We start from the raw sequence: 23,445 nt of genomic DNA on the forward strand, positions 1-23,445 counted from the left end.
GTTACACAGTAACCCCTCACTGCCCGCAGCATTTTCACACAGTAACCTCTCACTGCCCGCAGCACATTCACACAGTAACCCCTCACTGCCCGCAGCACATTCACACAGGAACACCTCACTGCCCGCACAGGCACACAGTAACCTCTCCCTGCCCGCAGCCCAGTCACACAGTAACCCCTCACTGCCCGCAGCACATTCACACAGTAACCCCTCATTGCCCATAGCACATTCACACAGTAACCCCGCACTTTCCGCAGCACATTCACACAGAAACCCCTCACTGCCCGCACGGACACACAGGAACACCTCACTGCCCACAGCACATTCACACAGTAACCCCTCACTGCCCGCAGCACATTCACACAGTAACCCCTCACTGCCCACAGCACATTCACACAGGAACCCCTCACTGCCCAAGCACAGTCACACAGTAACCCCTCACTGCCCGCAGCAGTCACACAGTAACCCCTCACTGCCCGCAGCACAGTCACACAGTAACCCCTCACTGCCCGCAGCATTTTCACACAGTAACCTCTCACTGCCCGCAGCACATTCACACAGTAATCCATCACTGCCCGCAGCACATTCACACAGTAACCCCTCATTGCCCGCACATTCACACAGTAACCCCTCACTGCCCACAGCACATTCACACAGTAACCCCTCACTGCTCGTACATTCACACAGTAACCCCTCACTGCCCACAGCACATTCACACAGTAACCCCTCACTGCCCGCACACACACACAGGAAGCCCTCACTGCCCACACATTCACACAGTAACCCCTCACTGCCCACAGCACATTCACACAGTAACCCCTCACTGCCCGCAGCACAGTCACACAGTAACCCCTCACTGACCGCACATTCACACAGTAACCCCTCACTGCCTGCAGCACATTCACACAGTAACCCCTCACTGCCTGCAGCACATTCACACAGTAACCCCTCACTGCCCGCAGCACATTCACACAGTAACCCCTCACTGTCCGCAGCCCAGTCACACAGTAACCCGACAGAAGACAAAAACAGACTGGAGCACGTGATAAAGGTACAGCAGGGAGCACATCATCAGTGCAATGCACCAATCACAGCACTGCAGCAGGCAGCACACCATCAGTACAATGCACCAATCACAGCACTGCAGCAGGGAGCACACCATCAGTACAATGCACCAATCACAGCACTGCAGCAGGGAGCACACCATCAGTACAATGCACCAATCACAGCACTGCAGCAGGGAGCACACCATCAGTACAATGCACCAATCACAGCACTGCAGCAGGGAGCACACCATCAGTACAATGCACCAATCACAGCACTGCAGCAGGGAGCACACCATCAGTACAATGCACCAATCACAGCACTGCAGCAGGGAGCACACCATCAGTACAATGCACCAATCACAGCACTGCAGCAGGGAGCACAGTATCAGTACAATGCACCAATCACAGCACTGCAGCAGGGAGCACACCATCAGTACAATGCACCAATCACAGCACTGCAGCAGGGAGCACACCATCAGTACAATGCACCAATCACAGCACTGCAGCAGGGAGCACAGTATCAGTACAATGCACCAATCACAGCACTGCAGCAGGGAGCACAGTATCAGTACAATGCACCAATCACAGCACTGCAGCAGGGAGCACACCATCAGTACAATGCACCAATCACAGCACTGCAGCGGGGAGCACACCATCATTACAATGCACCAATCACAGCACTGCAGCAGGGAGCACAGTATCAGTACAATGCACCAATCACAGCACTGCAGCAGGGAGCACAGTATCAGTACAATGCACCAATCACAGCACTGCAGCGGGGAGCACACCATCATTACAATGCACCAATCACAGCACTGCAGCAGGGAGCACAGTATCAGTACAATGCACCAATCACAGCACTGCAGCAGGGAGCACAGTATCAGTACAATGCACCAATCACAGCACTGCAGCAGGGAGCACAGTATCAGTACAATGCACCAATCACAGCACTGCAGCAGGGAGCACACCATCATTACAATCCCATCCGCTCACTCCTCCTAATGGAAGTAGAGTGCTGTGTACATGTATAATCAGCGTCTGTACCGGGGGAGCGCCATAATGTACTGGGATGTGGATGAAAGCTGCTCCCTGGGGCCCCATAATGGACTCATTATATGGAGTGGCAGCTGGGGCGGTGATTACATCTGCACATGGTGGCTGCACTGGGTGTAATGGGAAAAATAAGATTTTACTTACCGATAAATCTATTTCTCGTAGTCCGTAGTGGATGCTGGGGACTCCGTCAGGACCATGGGGAATAGCGGCTCCGCAGGAGACAGGGCACAAAAGTAAAAGCTTTAGGATCAGGTGGTGTGCACTGGCTCCTCCCCCTATGACCCTCCTCCAAGCCTCAGTTAGGATACTGTGCCCGGACGAGCGTACACAATAAGGAAGGATTTATGAATCCCGGGTAAGACTCATACCAGCCACACCAATCACACTGTACAACCTGTGATCTGAACCCAGTTAACAGCATGATAACAGAGGAGCCTCTGAAAAGATGGCTCACAACAATAATAACCCGATTTTTGTAACAATAACTATGTACAAGTATTGCAGACAATCCGCACTTGGGATGGGCGCCCAGCATCCACTACGGACTACGAGAAATAGATTTATCGGTAAGTAAAATCTTATTTTCTCTAACGTCCTAGTGGATGCTGGGGACTCCGTCAGGACCATGGGGATTATACCAAAGCTCCCAAACGGGCGGGAGAGTGCGGATGACTCTGCAGCACCGAATGAGAGAACTCCAGGTCCTCTTTAGCCAGGGTATCAAATTTGTAGAATTTTACAAACGTGTTCTCCCCCGACCACGTAGCTGCTCGGCAGAGTTGTAATGCCGAGACCCCTCGGGCAGCCGCCCAGGATGAGCCCACCTTCCTTGTGGAATGGGCCTTGACAGATTTAGGCTGTGGCAGGCCTGCCACAGAATGTGCAAGTTGAAATGTGCTACAAATCCAACGAGCAATCGTCTGCTTAGAAGCAAGAGCACCCAGTTTGTTGGGTGCATACAGGATAACAGCGAGTCAGATTTTCTGACTCCAGCCGTCCTGGAAACCTATATTTTCAGGGCCCTGACAACATCTAGCAACTTGGAGTCCTCCAAGTCCCTAGTAGCCGCAGGTACCACAATAAGCTGGTTCAGGTGAAACGCTGACACCACCTTAGGAAGAAACTGGGGATGAGTCCGCAGTTCTGCCCTGTCCGAATGGACAATCAGATATGGCTTTTGTGAGACAAAGCCGCCAATTCTGACACTCGCCTGGCCGAGGCCAGGGCCAACAGCATGGTCACTTTCCATGTGAGATATTTCAAATCCACAGATTTGAGCGGTTTAAAATGTGATTTGAGGAATCCCAGAACTACGTTGAAATCCCACAGTGCCACTGGAGGCACAAAAAGGGGGTTGTATATGCAGTACTCCCTTGACAAACTTCTGGACTTCAGGAACTGAAGCCAATTCTTTCTGGAAGAAAATTTACAGGGCCGAAATTTGAACCTTAATGGACCCCAATTTGAGGCCCATAGACACTCCTGTTTGCAGGAAATGCAGGAATCGACCGAGTTGAAAATTTCTTCGTGGGGCCTTCCTGGCCTCACACCACGCAACATATTTTCGCCACATGTGGTGATAATGTTTTGCGGTCACCTCCTTCCTGGCTTTGACCAGGGTAGGAATGACCTCTTCCGGAATGCCTTTTTCCCTTAGGATCTGGCGTTCCACCGCCATGCCGTCAAACGCAGCCGCGGTAAGTCTTGGAACAGACCTGGTACTTGCTGAAGCAAGTCCCTTCTTAGCGGCAGAGGCCAGGAGTCCTCTGTGAGCATTTCTTGAAGTTCCGGGTGCCACGTCCTTCTTGGCCAATCCGGAGCCACGAGTATAGTTCTTACTCCTCTACGTCTTATAATTCTCAGTACCTTGGTTATGAGAAGCAGAGGAGGGAACACATACACCGACTGGTACACCCACGGTGTTACCAGAACGTCCACAGATATTGCTTGAGGGTCTCTTGACCTGGCGCAATACCTGTCCAGTTTTTTGTTCAGGCGGGACGCCATCATGTCCACCTTTGGTCTTTCCCAACGGTTCACAATCATGTGGAATACTTCCCGATGAAGTCCCCACTCTCCCGGGTGGAGGCCGTGCCTGCTGAGGAAGTCTGCTTCCCAGTTGTCCACTCCCGGAATGAACACTGCTGACAGTGCTATCACATGATTTTTCGCCCAGCGAAGAATCCTTGCAGTTTCTGCCATTGCCCTCCTGCTTCTTGTGCCGCCCTGTCTGTTTACGTGGGCGACTGCCGTGATGTTGTCCCACTGGATCAATACCGGCTGACCTTGAAGCAGAGGTCTTGCTAAGCTTAGAACATTGTAAATTGCCCTTAGCTCCAGTATATTTATGTGGAGAGAAGTCTCCAGACTTGATCACACTCCCTGGAAATTTTTTCCCTGTGTGACTGCTCCCCAGCCTCTCAGGCTGGCATCCGTGGTCACCAGGACCCAGTCCTGAATGCCGAGTCTGCGGCCCTTTAGTAGATGAGCACTCTGCAGCCACCGCAGAAGAAACACCCTTGTCCTTGGAGACAGGGTTATCCGCTGATGCATCTGAAGATGCGATCCGGACCATTTTTCCAGCAGATCCCACTGAAAAGTTCTTGCGTGAAATCTACCGAATGGAATCGCTTCGTAAGAAGCCACCATTTTTCCCAGGACCCTTGTGCAATGATGCACTGACACTTTTCCTGGTTTTAGGAGGTTCCTGACTAGCTCGGATAACTCCCTGGCTTTCTTCTCCGGGAGAAACACCTTTTTCTGGACTGTGTCCAGAATCATCCCTAGGAACAGTAGACGTGTCGTCGGAAACAGCTGCGGTTTTGGAATATTTAGAATCCACCCGTGCTGTCGTAGAACTACTTGAGATAGTGCTACTCCGACCTCCAACTGTTCTCTGGACCTTGCCCCTATCAGGAGATCGTCCATTTTCTTTGAAGAAGAATCATCATTTCGGCCATTACCTTGGTAAGGACCCGGGGTGCCGTGGACAATCCAACCGGCAGCGTCTGAAACTGATAGTGACAGTTCTGTACCACGAACCTGAGGTACCCTTGGTGAGAAGGGCAAATTGGGACATGGAGGTAAGCATCCCTGATGTCCCGGGACACCATATAGTCCCCTTCTTCCTGGTTCGCTATCACTGCTCTGAGTGACTCCATCTTGATTTGAACCTTTGTATGTAAGTGTTCAACTATTTCAGATTTAGAATAGGTCTCACCGAGCCGTCTGGCTTCAGTACCACAATATAGTGTGGAATAATACCCCTTTCCTTGTTGTAGGAGGGGTACTTTGATTATCACCTGCTGGGAATACAGCTTGTGAATTGTTTCCACTACTGCCTCCCTGTCGGAGGGAGACGTTGGTAAAGCAGACTTCAGGAACCTGCGAGGGGGAGACGTCTCGAATTTCCAATCTGTACCCCTGGGATACTACTTGTAGGATCCAGGGGTCCACTTGCGAGTGAGCCCACTGCGTGCTGAAACTCTTGAGACGACCCCCCCCACCGCACCTGAGTCCGCTTGTACGGCCCCAGCGTCATGCTGAGGACTTGGCAGAAGCGGTGGAGGGCTTCTGTTTCTGGGAATGGGCTGCCTGCTGCAGTCTTCTTCCCTTTCCTCTATCCCATGGCAGATATGACTGGCCTTTTGCCCGCTTGCCCTTATGGGGGACGAAAGGACTGAGGCTGAAAAGACGTTGTCTTTTTCTCCTTTATACGGCAATACTTTCATGTGCCGTTTGGAATCTGCATCACCTGACCACTGTCGTGTCCATAAACAACTTCTGGCAGATATGGACATCGCACTTACTCTTGATGCCAGAGTGCAAATATCCCTCTGTGCATCTCGCATATATAGAAATGCATCCTTTAAATGCTCTATAGTCAATAAAATACTGTCCCTGTCAAGGGTATCAATATTTTCAGTCAGGGAATCCGACCAAGCCACCCCAGCGCTGCACATCCAGGCTGAGGCGATCGCTGGTTGCAGTATAACACCAGTATGTGTGTATATACCTTTTTAGGATATTTTCCAGCCTCCTATCAGCTGGCTCCTTGAGGGCGGCCCTATCTGGAGACGGTACCGCCACTTGTGTTGATAAGCGTGTGAGCGCCTTATCCACCCTAAGGGGTGTTTCACAACGCGCCCTAACTTCTGGCGGGAAAGGGTATACCGCCAATAATTTTCTATCGGGGGGAACCCACGCATCATCACACACTTCATTTAATTTATCTGATTCAGGAAAAACTACAGGTAGTTTTTTCACACTCCACATAATACCCTTTTTTCTGGTACTTGTAGTATCAGAAATATGTAACACCTCCTTCATTGCCCTTAACAAGTAACGTGTGGCCCTAAAGGAAAATACGTTTGTTTCTTCACCGTCGACACTGAAGTCAGTGTCCGTGTCTGTGTCTGTGTCGACCGACTGAGGTAAAAGGACGTTTTAACGCCCCTGACAGTGTTTGAGACGCCTGGACAGGTACTAATTGGTTTGCCGGCCGTCTCATGTCGTCAACCGACCTTGCAGCGTGTTGACATTATCACGTAATTCCTTAAATAAGCCATCCATTCCGGTGTCGACTCCCTAGAGAGTGACATCACCATTACAGGCAATTGCTCCGCCTCCTCACCAACATCGTCCTCATACATGTCGACACACACGTACCGACACACAGCACACACACAGGGAATGCTCTGATAGAGGACAGGACCCCACTAGCCCTTTGGGGAGACAGAGGGAGAGTTTGCCAGCACACACCAAAAACGCTATAATTATACAGGGACAACCTTTATATAAGTGTTTTTCCCTTATAGCATTTTAATATATATAGTCATATCGCCAAATAAGTGCCCCCCCTCTCTGTTTTAACCCTGTTTCTGTAGTGCAGTGCAGGGGAGAGCCTGGGAGCCTTCCCACCAGCATTTCTGTGAGGGAAAATGGCGCTGTGTGCTGAGGAGAATAGGCCCCGCCCCCTTTTCGGCGGGCTTCTTCTCTTGTTTTTCTGAGACCTGGCAGGGGTTAAATACATCCATATAGCCCCCAGGGGCTATATGTGATGTATTTTTAGCCAGAATAAGGTACTATCATTGCTGCCCAGGGCGCCCCCCCCAGCGCCCTGCACCCTCAGTGACCGCTGCTATGAAGTGTGCTGACAACAATGGCGCACAGCTGCAGTGCTGTGCGCTACCTTATGAAGACTGAAAAGTCTTCTGCCGCCGGTTTCTGGACCTCTTCACTTTTCGGCATCTGCAAGGGGGTCGGCGGCGCGGCTCCGGGACGAACCCCAGGGTGAGACCTGTGTTCCGACTCCCTCTGGAGCTAATGGTGTCCAGTAGCCTAAGAAGCCAATCCATCCTGCACGCAGGTGAGTTCACTTCTCTCCCCTAAGTCCCTCGATGCAGTGAGCCTGTTGCCAGCAGGACTCACTGAAAATAAAAAACCTAACAAAACTTTTACTCTAAGCAGCTCTTTAGGAGAGCCACCTAGATTGCACCCTTCTCGGCCGGGCACAAAAATCTAACTGAGGCTTGGAGGAGGGTCATAGGGGGAGGAGCCAGTGCACACCACCTGATCCTAAAGCTTTTACTTTTGTGCCCTGTCTCCTGCGGAGCCGCTATTCCCCATGGTCCTGACGGAGTCCCCAGCATCCACTAGGACGTCAGAGAAACAATGGGTACAGTATACAGAGCAGATATCTGTGTGCCGGGGAGATATACAGCACTGACAGATATGTCCTCACCAACCAGCCCATCATGCAAACAAGATGCCCATCTACACGCAGACCCGCGCAGCGCACACCGGGGTCCAATCAACCTACCTGTGGCAGGAAACCGCAGTACCTGGACAACACCACTGCATGCACGGGGAGAATATACAAACTCCACACAGTTAGGCCCATGGTGGGAATGGAGCCCATGACCTCAGTGCTATGAGGCAGCAATGCTAACCACTACACCATCCGTGCTGCTGAATGAGGAGACATCTGTACGTCTTGCGGTTAAACACAATATGCAGCGGATGGGTGCAGGAGCCGGTCTGCTGCATTATTATAAATACCACAATGATAAAACATTGGATCCAGGACTGCGAACACACTACAGTCCCCCCCCCCCCTCCGGGGATAAGTACCCCAGGCCCCCCTGTATGAAAGGGCCCCCCGCCACAGACCGGATCTGTAATCCTAGCCGATCCGTGGCACTGCGCTACCCACCGACAGCCCAGCCGCCGGCGCTGCAGACCTTCCTGGGCTGCCTGCCGAGTGATGGCTCAGACGACCAATAGTATGCCTGCAGCTTAGTGACTGGCTGAGAAAGAAGAACGCAGCCCGTACTGGCCGGGAGGAGAGACAGAGGAACATTCAGCCTCTCACTCTCCTGTCTGGAAGTCGCAATGTTTTCCTTTCTTTTGTTTTTAAAGTTATGCATTTAACTTTCAGCTTAGGCTGTGGGTTCTGTGTATTACACATACAGTATATAAAATAGCTAATTTATCCCAACTACCCGATACTCCCTAGAGCAAATGACACATTGTGCATCGTACATATATATATATATATATATATATATATATATATTTTAGACACGAGGGCCCCCCCCCCGGTGTTAAGTACCCCGGGCCCCCAATGCCTAAATCCATCTCTGCCACCCCCTATATACTCCTCCTTACACGTGTCTGTATCTCTCCCCTCCTCTCTGCGAAGGATGAAGAGGATCTCTTTCCTCCCGCCCTGCCTCATCTGGTAGCCAGGCAGCAAAATCTACGGGCCATGGCGACCGGGCCCCTGGGATTTGTTGGGCCTGGTTAAGCAGTAATAGTATTAGCATCGACTTCCTCAAACGTACAGGAAATCAATGAAAGCAAAATTATTTTTCTCCAAAAAAGGGGCATTTTTTAACAGAGGAGGGGGCCCGTATGCATACTCCGGCCATTGCGCTATAGTCTACTGTGCATGCACAGGTCTCCGGATACATGGCGTACGCCATGATTTGGAGACCAGTTTCACTACTGCGCATGTGAGGCGGCCATTTTGGATGTGATTTCTGCTGCAGTGTCCGACGCGGGACTCAGGAGAGGTAAGTATTAAGATATGGCTGCAGTGTGTGTGCGGTGTGGGCCCTCTGGACGCAGGGGCCCGGGTGCACCACATACATTTCACCCATTATAGAAACGCCAATGCGGAAGACTTTCTTCTGTGCACGTCGAAGGGAGTAGTGAATGAACAGCAAACCCCCGCTAGACCAGGGCAGCCGCCATCTCACTGCGCATATCACAGAAGATGGGGAGCGTCATACGCAGCAAATACATTTATATATGTTCCACACTGTGGTTGGAGACCCCCCAGCCACATGGATAATGGCAGCCGCGGCACTGAAGGGGTTAACCCTTTAATGCCCGACGCCATTTTATGGACAATAGGCACTTGGCGCCATTTTTTAAATGTATACTGGCGCTAGGAGCCATCTTCAAACTGTACAGGCGCTAGGCGCCAAGTGTTTTAAAAATGTTTTAATGTCTGCGGACCTCTCCGGCGCCTGCGGCAGTACAGTGACCCCCGGAGCACTGGCGTGTGTGCGTGACGGGGGGGTGAACAGCTGCAGCTGAGAGATCAGCTCCCACTGCAGCGCTGTGTAGGTGCCGGTGCTAGGGGCCGGCGCCTCAGCACTACGGAGGTGGCAAGCCGTGGCAGGCTGCTGGGGGGGCGCGCCATAGCCCAGGTCACCACCGGATGCTGCGGCGAGGCCAAAGAGTTAAGTGCCGCACACAGGTAACCGGGCTAGCCAGCCCCCTATGCGGCGGGGGAGGGGGGGGGGGGGTGTAAAGTTATGGACGCTGAGGTCCGGGAGCTACACTCCTGGTGCCTCAGCGCCATGGAGACACAGCGCCTTGGGCAGCCGGGGCGAGCGTCTCAGGCTGCCGGGCTTCAGCAATGGGCAGCAGGTGCGCCGCATCCTCGGATCAGGGGGCTGCAGCGAGGCAGCGATATCAGCCACGCGGGGTGACGGGGTTTAGCAGCGGGACAGGAAACAGTTATTCCCTGCTGCAGCCAGCCCCCCCCCCCCCCCCCCCCCCCCCAGTGCACCCTGCTGACCCTGGGGAGAGCCCTAGCAGTAAGACTGCAGAGCTAAGGGATCCCAGCGCTGAGTGCAGGGCACAGTAAAAGCACAATAACAATGTATATATATTGTGCTGTGAGGCACTGCAGTGCGTGGGTGTGTGCAGGGCACCAGGCACAGGACATGGATTTTACATGTATTTCACTGCATGTAGCACTGAGCTGGGGATAACCGCAGGGCACGGACTATATCTAAGCAACAGTGTGTACAGTGCATTTAAATGTGATTTAAAGGAAAATGCACTTACTTGGTTGTGTGTCCCAGGAGGGGGGAGGAGGGGGGGGGAATCCATGGCTGTGCAGGCTGTTGGATTCCTCCAGTTCTTTTCCCCAAAAATGGAATGCCCTCCCCTCTAGCCTCCCACATGAAAGTACCATGGAGAGATAGAGGGGCAGCTCAGCTTTAAAACAAGGTGAGTGGTTTTCTGGAGCTCCTTAGAGATCACCCTCGGTAGGCAGAAAACCATGACCTGGGATCTAGGCTGCCCAGCTCTCGAGCCCGAATTCAGGCTGCACATGCTGAGCTGGGTTCCGGGCAGATTTCTGGAAGTCAGTTTAGGCGGGAAAACTTCCCCCGGCCCAGACGGAGCGTCACCGGGGTGGATACCAATCGTCCAGAATGGGACAGTCAAAGGAGAGTGACCACTCCCCAGTGTCCATAGAGGACAATGGTAGCTGTGCATGTGACCAAGGCATGCACAGCCCATGGGTAAACATTGATTGGTTATAAACCACAGGGCGGGCTTACCCCCTGTGGTACTGTGTGTAGAATTGAGATAAAGAGAGGAGTCCTGCGAGCCTCCAGTGTGTATTATACCAACTACTTTCTGCTGTAACATCTGCTGTATTGCTGTTGCCCCTAGCAATAGGGAAGGGTCTTTTTCAAGACTTTTTGGGTGAATAAAGATCTTCTGCCTCAAGACGACCGCCTCATCTTGTGACCTGCAGAGCTAGGCGAAACCTAGCTCCATTTTCTGGCTGTCCAGGTTGCACCCAGCGTCTCCAAGCTCCACCTCCCGCCCGCTACCGGGTAGCGGCCTAGTCAGGTGACTAGTGGGGATTCGTCAACACCACACAGAGGTGGTAAGACAGTGTGTCGACGCATATAGAGCAAAACCGTGGTTCCAGACGCCACGAAACGTAGGAGTATGGTGGTGGCAGTGTAGTACCTGCCCACTGCGTAGTGGGTGGAGTCAGTAACAGGCGGTTACTGACAGTAAGCGGGAATCCCCTGATTGTCCAGGTCCGTGTGACCTAAACTCCATTGTCATACAGTTTATGTTATGTGTGCATTACCGTGAGCACTAATGCCACTTACCAGCGCTGGAACTTCACCAGAGCTACAATAGGGCGGATCCCCAGCCTCACCGGAGCTACAATAGGGCGGATCCCCTGCCTCACCGGAGCTACAATAGGGCGGATCCCCTGCCTCACCAGAGCTACAATAGGGCGGATCCCCTGCCTCACCAGAGCTACAATAGGGCGGATCCCCAGCCTCACCAGAGCTACAAAAGGGCGGATCCCCAGCCTCACCGGAGCTACATTAGTGCGGATCCTCAGCCTCACGGGAGCTACAATAGTGCGGAACCCCAGCCTCACCGGAGCTAGAATAGGGCGGATCCCCTGCCTCACCGGAGCTACAATAGGGTGGATCCCCAGCCTCACCAGAGCTACAATAGGGCGGATCCCCAGCCTCACCAGAGCTACAATAGGGCGGATCCCCAGCCTCACCGGAGCTACAATAGGGCGGATCCCCAGCCTCACCGGAGCTACAATAGGGCGGATCCCCAGCCTCACCGGAGCTACAATAGGGCGGATCCCGTGCCTCACTGGAGCTACAATAGGGCGGATCCCCTGCCTCACCAGAGCTACAATAGGGCGGAGCCCCTGCCTCACCAGAGCTACAATAGGGCGGAGCCCAAGCCTCACCAGAGCTACAATAGGGTGGATCCCCTGCCTCACCGGAGCTACAATAGGGCGGATCCCCTGCATCACCAGAGCTACAATAGGGCGGATCCCCTGCCTCACCAGAGCTACAATAGTGCGGATCCCCTGCCTCACCAGAGCTACAATAGGGCGGATCCCTGCCTCACCAGAGCTACAATAGGGCCGATCCCCTGCCTCACCGGAGCTACAATAGGGCGGATCATCTGCATCACCAGAGCTACAATAGTGCGGATCCCCTGCCTCATCGGAGCTACAATAGTGCGGATCCCTTGCCTCACCAGAGCTACAATAGGTCAGATCCCCTGCCTCACCAGAGCTACAATAGGTCAGATCCCCTGCCTCACCAGAGCTACAATAGGGCAGATCCCCTGCCTCACCGGAGCTACAATAGGGCGGATCCCCAGCCTCACCAGAGCTACAATAGGGCGGATCCCCAGCCTCACCGGAGCTACAATAGGGCGGATCCCCAGCCTCACCGGAGCTACAATAGGGCGGATCCCCAGCCTCACCGGAGCTACAATAGGGCGGATCCCGTGCCTCACTGGAGCTACAATAGGGCGGATCCCCTGCCTCACCAGAGCTACAATAGGGCGGAGCCCCTGCCTCACCAGAGCTACAATAGGGCGGAGCCCAAGCCTCACCAGAGCTACAATAGGGTGGATCCCCTGCCTCACCGGAGCTACAATAGGGCGGATCCCCTGCATCACCAGAGCTACAATAGGGCGGATCCCCTGCCTCACCAGAGCTACAATAGTGCGGATCCCCTGCCTCACCAGAGCTACAATAGGGCGGATCCCTGCCTCACCAGAGCTACAATAGGGCCGATCCCCTGCCTCACCGGAGCTACAATAGGGCGGATCATCTGCATCACCAGAGCTACAATAGTGCGGATCCCCTGCCTCATCGGAGCTACAATAGTGCGGATCCCTTGCCTCACCAGAGCTACAATAGGTCAGATCCCCTGCCTCACCAGAGCTACAATAGGTCAGATCCCCTGCCTCACCAGAGCTACAATAGGGCAGATCCCCTGCCTCACCGGAGCTACAATAGTGCGGATCCCCTGCCTCACCAGAGCTACAATAGGTCAGATCCCCTGCCTCACCAGAGCTACAATAGGTCAGATCCCCTGCCTCACCAGAGCTACAATAGTGCGGATCCCCTGCCTCACCAGAGCTACAATAGGTCAGATCCCCTGCCTCACCAGAGCTACAATAGTGCGGATCCCCTGCCTCACCAGAGCTACAATAGGTCAGATCCCCTGCCTCACCAGAGCTACAATAGGGCAGATCCCCTGCCTCACCGGAGCTACAATAGTGCGGATCCCCTGCCTCACCGGAGCTACAATAGGGCGGATCATCTGCATCACCAGAGCTACAATAGTGCGGATCCCCTGCCTCATCGGAGCTACAATAGTGCGGATCCCTTGCCTCACCAGAGCTACAATAGGTCAGATCCCCTGCCTCACCAGAGCTACAATAGGTCAGATCCCCTGCCTCACCAGAGCTACAATAGGTCAGATCCCCTGCCTCACCAGAGCTACAATAGGGCAGATCCCCTGCCTCACCGGAGCTACAATAGTGCGGATCCCCTGCCTCACCAGAGCTACAATAGGTCAGATCCCCTGCCTCACCAGAGCTACAATAGGTCAGATCCCCTGCCTCACCAGAGCTACAATAGTGCGGATCCCCTGCCTCACCAGAGCTACAATAGGTCAGATCCCCTGCCTCACCAGAGCTACAATAGTGCGGATCCCCTGCCTCACCAGAGCTACAATAGGTCAGATCCCCTGCCTCACCAGAGCTACAATAGGGCAGATCCCCTGCCTCACCGGAGCTACAATAGTGCGGATCCCCTGCCTCACCAGAGCTACAATAGGGCAGATCCCCTGCCTCACCGGAGCTACAATAGTGCGGATCCCCTGCCTCATCGGAGCTACAATAGTGCGGATCCCTTGCCTCACCAGAGCTACAATAGGTCAGATCCCCTGCCTCACCAGAGCTACAATAGGTCAGATCCCCTGCCTCACCAGAGCTACAATAGGGCAGATCCCCTGCCTCACCGGAGCTACAATAGTGCGGATCCCCTGCCTCACCAGAGCTACAATAGGTCAGATCCCCTGCCTCACCAGAGCTACAATAGGTCAGATCCCCTGCCTCACCAGAGCTACAATAGGTCAGATCCCCTGCCTCACCAGAGCTACAATAGGGCAGATCCCCTGCCTCACCAGAGGTACAATAGGTCAGATCCCCTGCCTCACCAGAGCTACAATAGGGCAGATCCCCTGCCTCACCGGAGCTACAATAGTGCGGATCCACTGCCTCACCGGTGATACCACACAATTGGAATAGATAAGATGGGTCAGTTGCTTCCTACCTTTTACCTGTGATTTTCGGTGCGAGTAAAGAGAATCTGGATGAGGAAGACTGTAGATTTCAACATGGCCGCTAGAGAAGGCTGCTGCCAGAAGACCAAGTCTTGCCATCTCTGAGGCCTGTGGGCAGAACACAGCAATTATTCCTACACCTCTGTGCAGAGCACCAGAAGAAGAAGAGCGGGAGGTCACTATGGACGCCTCTCTGTCCGATCAGTAACTCAGTAATGATATGTCTGTACCTTCCTGGGGGTACTGGGAAGCTCCCATCCTCCACTAGGGCAGAACTTCAGGTCCCATATGCAGCCTTCATCCACAGCCAGCCCATAGGAAAAAGAAGCACCAGACGAAGAACTACAGGAGAAGGAGGAGACGTCACATGTATAGTGATACAAGAATAACCTGCAGCTCTACATGTGACCCTGTACATACATACTACTACATGTGACCATGTACATACACACTATTACATGTGACCCTGTAAACACCCACATACATACTACTACATGTGACCCTGTACATACCCACATACACACTACTACATGTGACCCTGTACATACCCACATACACACTATTACATGTGACCCTGTACATACCCGCATACACATTACTACATGTGACCCTGTACATACCCACATACACACTATTACATGTGACCCTGTACATACCCACATACACACTATTACATGTGATCCTGTACATACCCACTATTACATGTGATCCTGTACATACCCACATACACACTATTACATGTGATCCTGTACATACCCACTATTACATGTGATCCTGTACATACCCACATACACACTATTACATGTGACCCTGTACATATCCACATACACACTATTACATGTGACCCTGTACATACCCACATACACAGTACTACATGTGACCCTGTACACACCCACATACATACTACATGTGACCCTGTACACACCCACATACATACTACATGTGACCCTGTACACACCCACATACATACTACTACATGTGACCCTGTACACACCCACATACATACTATTACATGTGACCCTGTACATACCCACATACACACTATTACATGTGACCCTGTACATACCCACATACACACTATTACATGCGACCCTGTACATACCGACATACACACTATTACATGTGACCCTGTACATACCCACATACACACTATTACATGTGATCCTGTACATACCCACATACACACTATTACATGTGACCCTGTACATACCCACATACACAGTACTACATGTGACCCTGTACACACCCACATACACACTATTACATGCGACCCTGTACATACCCACATACACACTATAACATGCGACCCTGTACATACCCACATACACACTATTACATGCGACCCTGTAAACACCCACATACATACTACTACATGCGACCCTGTACATACCCACATACACACTACTACATGCGACCCTGTACATACCCACATACACACTACTACTTGTGACCCTGTACATACCCACATACACACTATTACATGTGACCCTGTACATACCCACATACACATTACTACATGTGACCCTGTACATACCCACTATTACATGTGACCCTGTACATACCCACATACACACTATTACATGTGATCCTGTACATACCCACATACACACTATTACATGTGATCCTGTACATACCCACATACACACTATTACATGTGATCCTGTACATACCCACATACACACTATTACATGTGACCATGTACATACCCACATACACACTATTACATGTGATCCTGTACATACCCACATACACACTATTACATGTGACCCTGTACATACCCACATACACATTACTACATGTGACCCTGTACATACCCACTATTACATGTGACCCTGTACATACCCACATACACACTATTACATGTGATCCTGTACATACCCACATACACACTATTACATGTGATCCTGTACATACCCACATACACACTATTACATGTGATCCTGTACATACCCACATACACACTATTACATGTGACCCTGTACATACCCACATACACAGTACTACATGTGACCCTGTACACACCCACATACACACTATTACATGCGACCCTGTACATACCCACATACACACTATAACATGCGACCCTGTACATACCCACATACACACTATTACATGCGACCCTGTAAACACCCACATACATACTACTACATGCGACCCTGTACATACCCACATACACACTACTACATGCGACCCTGTACATACCCACATACACACTACTACTTGTGACCCTGTACATACCCACATACACACTATTACATGTGACCCTGTACATACCCACATACACATTACTACATGTGACCCTCTACATACCCACTATTACATGTGACCCTGTACATACCCACATACACACTATTACATGTGATCCTGTACATACCCACATACACACTATTACATGTGATCCTGTACATACCCACATACACACTATTACATGTGATCCTGTACATACCCACATATACACTATTACATGTGACCATGTACATACCCACATACACACTATTACATGTGATCCTGTACATACCCACATACACACTATTACATGTGATCCTGTACATACCCACATACACACTATTACATGTGACCATGTGCATACCCACATACACACTATTACATGTGACCCTGTACATACCCACATACACAGTACTACATGTGACCCTGTACACACCCACATACATACTATTACATGTGACCCAGTACATACCCACATACACACTATTACATGCGACCCTGTACATACCCACATACACACTATTACATGTGATCCTGTACATACCCACATACACACTATTACATGTGATCCTGTACATACCCACATACACACTATTACATGTGACCATGTACATACCCACATACACACTATTACATGTGACCCTGTACATACTCACATACACAGTACTACATGTGACCCTGTACACACCCACATACATACTATTACATGTGGCCCTGTACATACCCACTATTACATGCGACCCTGTACATACCGACATACACACTATTACATGTGACCCTGTACATACCCACATACACACTATTACATGTGACCCTGTACATACCCACATACACACTATTACATGTGACCCTGTACATACCCACATACACAGTACTACATGTGACCCTGTACAGTCACCCACATACACACTATTACATGTGCCCCTGTACATACCCACTATTACATGCGACCCTGTACATACCGACATACACACTATTACATGCGACCCTGTACATACCCACATACACACTATTACATGTGACCCTGTACATACCCACATACACAGTAGTACATGTGACCATGTACACACCCACATACATACTATTACATGTGACCTTGTACATACCCACATACACACTATTACATGTGACCCTGTACATACCCACATACACAGTACTACATGTGACCCTGTACACACCCACATACTACTACATGTGACCCTGTACACTCCAACATACACATTACTACATGTGACACTGTACACAACAAACACACGTGACCCTGTACACACCCACATACATACTACATGTGACCCTGTACATACCCACATATATACTACTACATGTGACCCTGTACACACCAACATAAGTACTACTACATGTGACCCTGTACATACCCACATACATACTACTACATGTGACTCTGTACACACCCACATACATACTACACGTGACCCTGTACACACCCATTTACACACTACTACATGTGACCCTGTACATACCCACTATTACGTGACCCTGTACATACATACTGCTACATGTGACCCTGTACACAGCCAAATACATACTACTACATGTGACCCTGTACATACCCACATACACACTATTACATGTGACCCTGTACATACACACTACTACATGTGACCCTGTACATACACACTACTACATGTGACCCTGTACATACATACTACTACATGTGACCCTGTACACACCCACTATTACATGTAACCCTGCAAATACCCACATACACACTATTACATGTGACCCTGTACACACCCACTATTACATGTAACCCTGTACATACCCACATACTATTACATGTGACCCTGTACATACCCACATACACACTACTAATACATGTGACCCTGTACATACACACTATTACATGTGACCCTGTACATACCCACGTAAACCCTATTACATGTGATCCTGTACATACCACATACACACTATTACATGTAACCCTGTACATACCCACATACACCCTATTACATGTGACCCTGTATATACCCACATACATACTACTACATGTGACCCTGTACATACATACTACTACATGTGACCCTGTACATACCCACTATTACATGTGACCCTGTACATACCCACATACACACTATTACATGTGACCCTGTATATACCCACATACACCCTATTACATGTGACCCTGTACATACCCACATACTACTACATGTGACCCTGTACACACCCACATACATACTACTACATGTGACCCTGTACATACCCACATACATACTACTACATGTGACCCTGCACACACCAACATACACACTACATGTGACCCTGTACAAACACACTACTACAAGTGACCCTGTACACACCAATATACACACTATTACATGTGACCCTGTACATACCCACATACATACTACATGTGACCCTGTACACACCCACATACATACTACATGTGACCCTGTACACACCCACATACATACTACTACATGTGACCCTGTACATACCCACATACATACTACTACGTGACCCTGTACACACCCACATACATACTACTACATGTGACCCTGTACACACCCACATACATACTACTACATGTGACCCTGTACATACCCACATACATACTACTACATGTGACCCTGTACATACCCACATACACAATATTACATGTGACCCTGTACATACCCACATATACACTATTACATGTGACCCTGTACATACCCACATACACGGTACTACATGTGATCCTGTACATACCCACATACACACTATTACATGTGACCCTGTACATACCCACATACACACTATTACATGTGACCCTGTACATACCCACATACACAGTACTACATGTGACCCTGTACATACCCACATACACAATATTACATGTGACCCTGTACATACCCACATACACACTATTACATGTGACCCTGTACACACCCACATACACACTATTACATATGATCCTGTACATACCCACATACACACTATTACATGTGATCCTGTAAATACCCACATACACACTATTACATGTGATCCTGTACATACCCACTATTACATGTGATCCTGTACATACCCACATACACAGTACTACATGTGATCCTGTACATACCCACATACACACTATTACATGTGATCCTGTACATACCTACATACACACTATTACATGTGATCCTGTACATACCTACATACACACTATTACATGTGATCCTGTACATACCCACATACACACTATTACATGTGATCCTGTACATACCTACATACACACTATTACATGTGATCCTGTACATACCTACATACACACTATTACATGTGATCCTGTACATACCTACATACACACTATTACATGTGATCCTGTACATACCCACATACACAGTACTACATGTGACCCTGTACATACCCACATACATCCAGCAATGCAGGGACTGTGAGAGATACTACTACAGCAATGCAGGGACTGTGAGATACTACTACAGCAATGCAGGGACTGTGGGCTGTGAGATACTACTACAGCAATGCAGGGACTGTGAGATACTACTACAGCAATGCAGGGACTGTGAGATACTACTACAGCTATGCAGGGACTGTGGACTGTGAGATACTACTACAGCAATGCAGGGACTGAGCTACTACTACAGCAATGCAGGGACTGTTGACTGAGACACTACTACAGCAATGCAGGGAGTGTGAGATACTACTACAGCAATGCAGGGACTGTTGACTGAGACACTACTACAGCAATGCAGGGAGTGTGAGATACTACTACAGCAATGCAGGGACTGTGAGATACTACTACAGCAATGCAGGGACTGTGGACTGTGAGATACTACTACAGCAATGCAGGGACTGTGAGCTACTACTACAGCAATGCAGGGACTGTGAGCTACTACTACAGCAATGCAGGGACTGTGAGCTACTACTACAGCAATGCAGGGACTGTGGACTGTGAGACACTAATACAGCAATGCAGGGAGTGTGGGCTGTGAGATACTACTACAGCAATGCAGGGACTGTGAGATACTACTACAGCAATGCAGGGACTGTGAGATACTACTACAGCAATGCAGGGACTGTGGACTGTGAGATACTACTACAGCAATGCAGGGAGTGTGGGCTGTGAGATACTACTACAGCAATGCAGGGAGTGTGGGCTGTGAGATACTACTACAGCAATGCAGGGACTGTGAGATACTACTACAGCAATGCAGGGACTGTGGACTGTGAGATACTACTACAGCAATGCAGGGACTGTGGGCTGTGAGACACTACTACAGCAATGCAGGGACTGAGATACTACTACAGCAATGCAGGGACTGTGAGATACTACTACAGCAATGCAGGGACTGTGGGCTGTGAGATACTACTACAGCAATGCAGGGACTGTGGGCTGTGAGCTACTACTACAGCAATGCAGGGACTGTGAGCTACTACTACAGCAATGCAGGGACTGTGGACTGTGAGACACTACTACAGCAATGCAGGGAGTGTGGGCTGTGAGATACTACTGCAGCAATGCAGGGACTGTGAGATACTACTACAGCAATGCAGGGACTGTGAGATACTACTACAGCAATGCAGGGACTGTGAGATACTACTACAGCAATGCAGGGACTGTGGACTGTGAGATACTACTACAGCAATGCAGGGAGTGTGGACTGTGAGATACTACTACAGCAATGCAGGGACTGTGGACTGTGAGATACTACTACAGCAATGCAGGGACTGTGGGCTGTGAGATACTACTACAGCAATGCAGGGAGTGTGGGCTGTGAGATACTACTACAGCAATGCAGGGACTGTGGACTGTGAGATACTACTACAGCAATGCAGGGACTGTGGACTGTGAGATACTACTACAGCAATGCAGGGAGTGTGGACTGTGAGATACTACTACAGCAATGCAGGGACTGTGGACTGTGAGATACTACTACAGCAATGCAGGGACTGTGGACTGTGAGATACTACTACAGCAATGCAGGGACTGTGTGCTGTGAGACACTACTACAGCAATGCAGGGACTGTGAGATACTACTACAGCAATGCAGGGACTGTGGGCTGTGAGACACTACTACAGCAATGCAGGGACTGTGGGCTGTGAGATACTAAGGAAAAGAGAGAGACTCAGTGGCGCAGATGGAATAAAACAATAAAAATTAATACAATACAATTCCCTTTTTAAAAAAAGGGGAAAAGAGTTCGTTCCAGGTTTTTCGTTTTCCTTTCGAGAGTTCCACCTCGGGGAAAATACCTCAAGCAGGGAAGAAAAAAGTAAGATTTTAAACCTACCGGTAAATCTTTTTCTCGTAGTCCGTAGAGGATGCTGGGACTCCGTAAGGACCATGGGGATAGACGGGCTCCGCAGGAGACATGTGCACTTTAAGAAAGACTTTGGGTGTGCACTGGCTCCTCCCTCTATGCCCCTCCTCCAGACCTCAGTTAGAGAAACTGTGCCCAGAGGAGACGGACAGTACAAGGAAAGGATTTTGGTAATCCAAGGACAAGATTCATACCAGCCACACCAATCACACCGTATAACTTGTGATATACTAACCAGTTAACAGTATGAAAACAACATAGCATCAGTTCAGGACCGATGCAACTATAACATAACCCTTATGTAAGCAATAACTATATACAAGTATTGCAGAAGAAGTCCGCACTTGGGACGGGCGCCCAGCATCCTCTACGGACTACGAGAAAAGATTTACCGGTAGGTATTAAAATCTTATTTTCTCTTACGTCCTAGAGGATGCTGGGGACTCCGTAAGGACCATGGGGATTATACCAAAGCTCCCAAACGGGCGGGAGAGTGCGGATGACTCTGCAGCACTGATTGAGAAAACATGTGGTCCTCCTCAGCCAGGGTATTAAACGTATAGAACTTTGCAAAGGTGTTTGACCCCGACCAAGTAGCAGCTCGACACAGCTGTAGTGCCGAGACCCCTCGGGCAGCCGCCCAAGGAGAGCCCACCTTCCTAGTGGAATGGGCCTTAACCGATTTCGCTAACGGCAATCCTGCCGTAGAATGTGCCTGCTAAAATCGTGTTACAGATCCAGTGAGTAATAGTCTGCTTTGAAGCAGGGCCGCCAACTTTGTTGGCTGCATACAGGACAAACAGTGCTTCTGTTTTTCTGATCCCAGCCATTCTGGCCACGTACATTTTCAAAGCCCTGACCACATCAAGGGACTCGGAATCCTCCAAGTCACGTGTAGCCACAGGCACGACAATAGGTTGGTTCATATGAAAGGATGAGACCACCTTAGGCAGGAATTGAGGACGGGTCCGCAATTCCGCTCTATCCATATGGAAAACCAGATAGGGGCTTTTATGTGATAAAGCCGCCAATTCCGAAACTCGCCTAGCCGAAGCCAAGGCTAACAACATGACCACCTTCCAGGTGAGATATTTCAGCTCCACTGTCTTAAGTGGTTCAAACCAAAGTGACATAAGGAAACTTAACACGTTAAGGTCCCAAGGCGCCACCGGAGGTACAAAAGGAGGCTGAATATGCAGCACTCCTTTCACAAAAGTCTGTACTTCAGGTAATGAGGCCAATTCCTTTTGAAAGAAAATGGATAAGGCCGAAATCTGAACTTTTAATGGACCCTAATTTTAGGCCCAAATTCACTCCAGTTTGTAGGAAGTGAAGAAAACGGCCCAGGTGGAATTCTTCCGTAGGAGCATTCCTGGCCTCACACCAAGAAACATATTTTCGCCATATTC

General features: G+C 50.0%; 1 protein-coding gene across 1 annotated transcript in view; it reads right to left on the reverse strand.

Annotated features, from left to right (window-relative positions):
* The window catches only part of GTF3C2 (general transcription factor IIIC subunit 2), a 233,844-nt gene that overhangs the window by 171,260 nt on the left and 39,139 nt on the right, over positions 1-23,445 (reverse strand). Inside the window, exons 5-6 of the mRNA XM_063917264.1 lie at positions 14,779-14,890; positions 14,539-14,656 (exon numbers count right to left, since the gene is read on the reverse strand). Of these exons, the coding sequence (XP_063773334.1) occupies positions 14,539-14,656; positions 14,779-14,890 (230 nt within the window). The remainder of the gene's footprint in view (positions 1-14,538; positions 14,657-14,778; positions 14,891-23,445) is intronic.

The sequence above is a fragment of the Pseudophryne corroboree genome, chromosome 4 (genome assembly GCF_028390025.1).
Source record: "Pseudophryne corroboree isolate aPseCor3 chromosome 4, aPseCor3.hap2, whole genome shotgun sequence".
NCBI lineage: Eukaryota > Metazoa > Chordata > Amphibia > Anura > Myobatrachidae > Pseudophryne > Pseudophryne corroboree.